The sequence below is a fragment of the Octopus bimaculoides genome, chromosome 3, assembly GCF_001194135.2.
Source record: "Octopus bimaculoides isolate UCB-OBI-ISO-001 chromosome 3, ASM119413v2, whole genome shotgun sequence".
Lineage (NCBI taxonomy): Eukaryota > Metazoa > Mollusca > Cephalopoda > Octopoda > Octopodidae > Octopus > Octopus bimaculoides.
Window position 1 is genome coordinate 69528869 of NC_068983.1, and position 2284 is coordinate 69531152.

At 33.7% G+C, this 2284-nt stretch overlaps 1 protein-coding gene across 2 annotated transcripts in view; it reads left to right on the forward strand.

Annotated features, from left to right (window-relative positions):
* The window catches only part of LOC106876715 (serine/threonine-protein kinase RIO3), a 28246-nt gene that overhangs the window by 8836 nt on the left and 17126 nt on the right, over positions 1-2284 (forward strand). For both annotated transcript variants that reach the window (XM_014925386.2, XM_014925384.2), the window contains exons 4-5: positions 1222-1334; positions 1750-1887. In XM_014925386.2, coding sequence (XP_014780872.1) covers positions 1222-1334; positions 1750-1887 — 251 coding nt within the window. The remainder of the gene's footprint in view (positions 1-1221; positions 1335-1749; positions 1888-2284) is intronic.

Below are 2284 nucleotides of genomic sequence, written 5' to 3' on the forward strand. Positions count from 1 at the left end.
CAGAATGTGTAAAGGAGTACTAGGCAGAATGTGTAAAGGAGTACTAGGCAGAATGTGTAAAGGAGTACTAGACAGAATGAGTAAAGGCGGCAAGCTGGCTGAAACGTTAGCACGCTGGATGAAATGCTTAGCGGTATTCCGTCTGTCTTTACGTTCTGAGTTCAAATTCCGCCGAGGTCGACTTTGCCTTTCATCCTTTCGGAGTTGATAAATTAAGTATCAGTGATGCACTGCGGTCGATGTAATCGACTTAATCCCTTTGTCTGTCCTTGTTTGTCCCCTCTATGTTTAGCCCCTTGTGGGCAATAAAGAAATAACAATGAGTACTAGGCTTACAAAGAATAAATCCTGTAGTTGATTTCTTTGACCAACGGCGGTGCTTCAGCATGTCCGCAGTCACATGAATGAAAGAAGTAAAACAATAAAAATCTATGCCATTTTAATCCCGAATAAGGCCGGGTATCTCTGCTAGTTCTTTATAAATATGTAAATTTATTTCACCAATGTTTATTGCATTGTTATAGCTGTATCAGAGTTTAAAAATGCAGTGATAATTTAGCTCTTAAATGGTGTGGATATATTTTATGATACTTATATATCAGTTCAGTGCATAGAAATATTGATTCTGTGTCATTGTTGATCAATGTATGATACTTGAAGCAAAACATGGTATTGTTTAAATCAATATATGATACTGTTCAAAGTCTATGACTTAGTTTAAAACAGTATCTGATATAGTTGTATATATCACATGTATTTGTATGATATAGTTCAAACCAACATATGTAGGTCATAACAATGTATGGTAGAGTTCAAAGCAAGGATTTGTATTGTTCAAATCTGTTTTCACATTGTGAAATGAAACATAATTTCAAACTTTTAGTACTAAACAACAAATTTTGAAAAATTGCTTCCAGTACTTGACTGGGTCTCAAAGAGATGAACAGCAAAGTTGACTGAAGTCGGAGTTGAACTCAATGTAGGTGAATGTAATTAAATACTCTAGGATATTTTGTTGAATGCTCTATCAATTCTACTAAATACAGTAGTATATATTTTATGATGTAACCATAAAATATACAATACTGTAAGGGCAGCTCTTACAGTTAGCTGTTGTAGCTTGAAATTTCTTTTTCTGTTATTTTTATTTGTTTTTAAATGATTTAATTACTTCTGCTGATGAAATCATTAAAAAATTCTGTTGATTTTTAATTGCTTTAGAGATAACTCCTCCTGAGATTGGTCAAAGTGGCATCTCAGGGAAAGGTAAAAATATTACAACCAAACACGATGCTGTGATTTGTGGGCGGAAAAATGCATCAAAACTTATTGAGGTGAGGTATTATTTTTCAGTTCTGAGATAATTCTTCAATGATTATGTTCCTAACCCTGACAAACAAGGGGGTTCTTGCAACCCATTTGATAGCATGATGCTAGCGACTATCTCTAATTTTGTAATACAAATCTTTGTTTTAAACATTACATATTTAAATCTAAGCCATCCATTATTCTTTTATATAAAATTCTTTTGTTAAGTTACATTCCAAACACTATCATAATAATTAAAATTAATTAGCTAAATCCTTCAAACAGTTGATTATTTTCAAAATTGTAGAAAGTGTATTTAATTAGAATTGTTACCACACACATATTTTCAATGATATCATTTAATATATTGTCTTCAACATAGCTTGTATGTTCTGACATTGTTTCTTCTACTTAACTGTACTTTGTTAAATATTGTTTCAGTTTTCTGATAAGTCTGGTGATGGTGAAGGTATGAATTTAAAACTGCCAAACGATGTTTACAACCGGTTACGTGTGCACAGTTCTGCCATGAATAAACGTTTCAACAAAGTCCATGAAAAGAAAGAACATTCTACAGCTGTATGTAGCTTTTTTTTATTATTATTATTAAGGTGGTGAGCTGGCAGAATCGTTAGCATGCCATGCAAAATGCTTAGTGGCATTTCATCTGTCCTAATGTTTTGAGTTCAAATCCCGCCAAGGGCAGCTTTGCCTTTCATCCTTTCAGGGTCGATGAAATAAGCACCAGTTATACTCTAGGGTTCATGTAATCGACTAGCTCCCTCTCTCCCAAATTTCAAGCCTTGTGCCTATAGTAGAAAGAAGGATTATTATTATTTATTATTTGAATTTCTCAGTGCAAGATGTTTGTTAAGGTCACGAGATTTCAGAACAGTTCATAAGTGTGTGTGTGTGTATCATCATCATCGTTTAACGTCCGCTTTCCATGCTAGCATGGGTTGGACGATTTGACTGA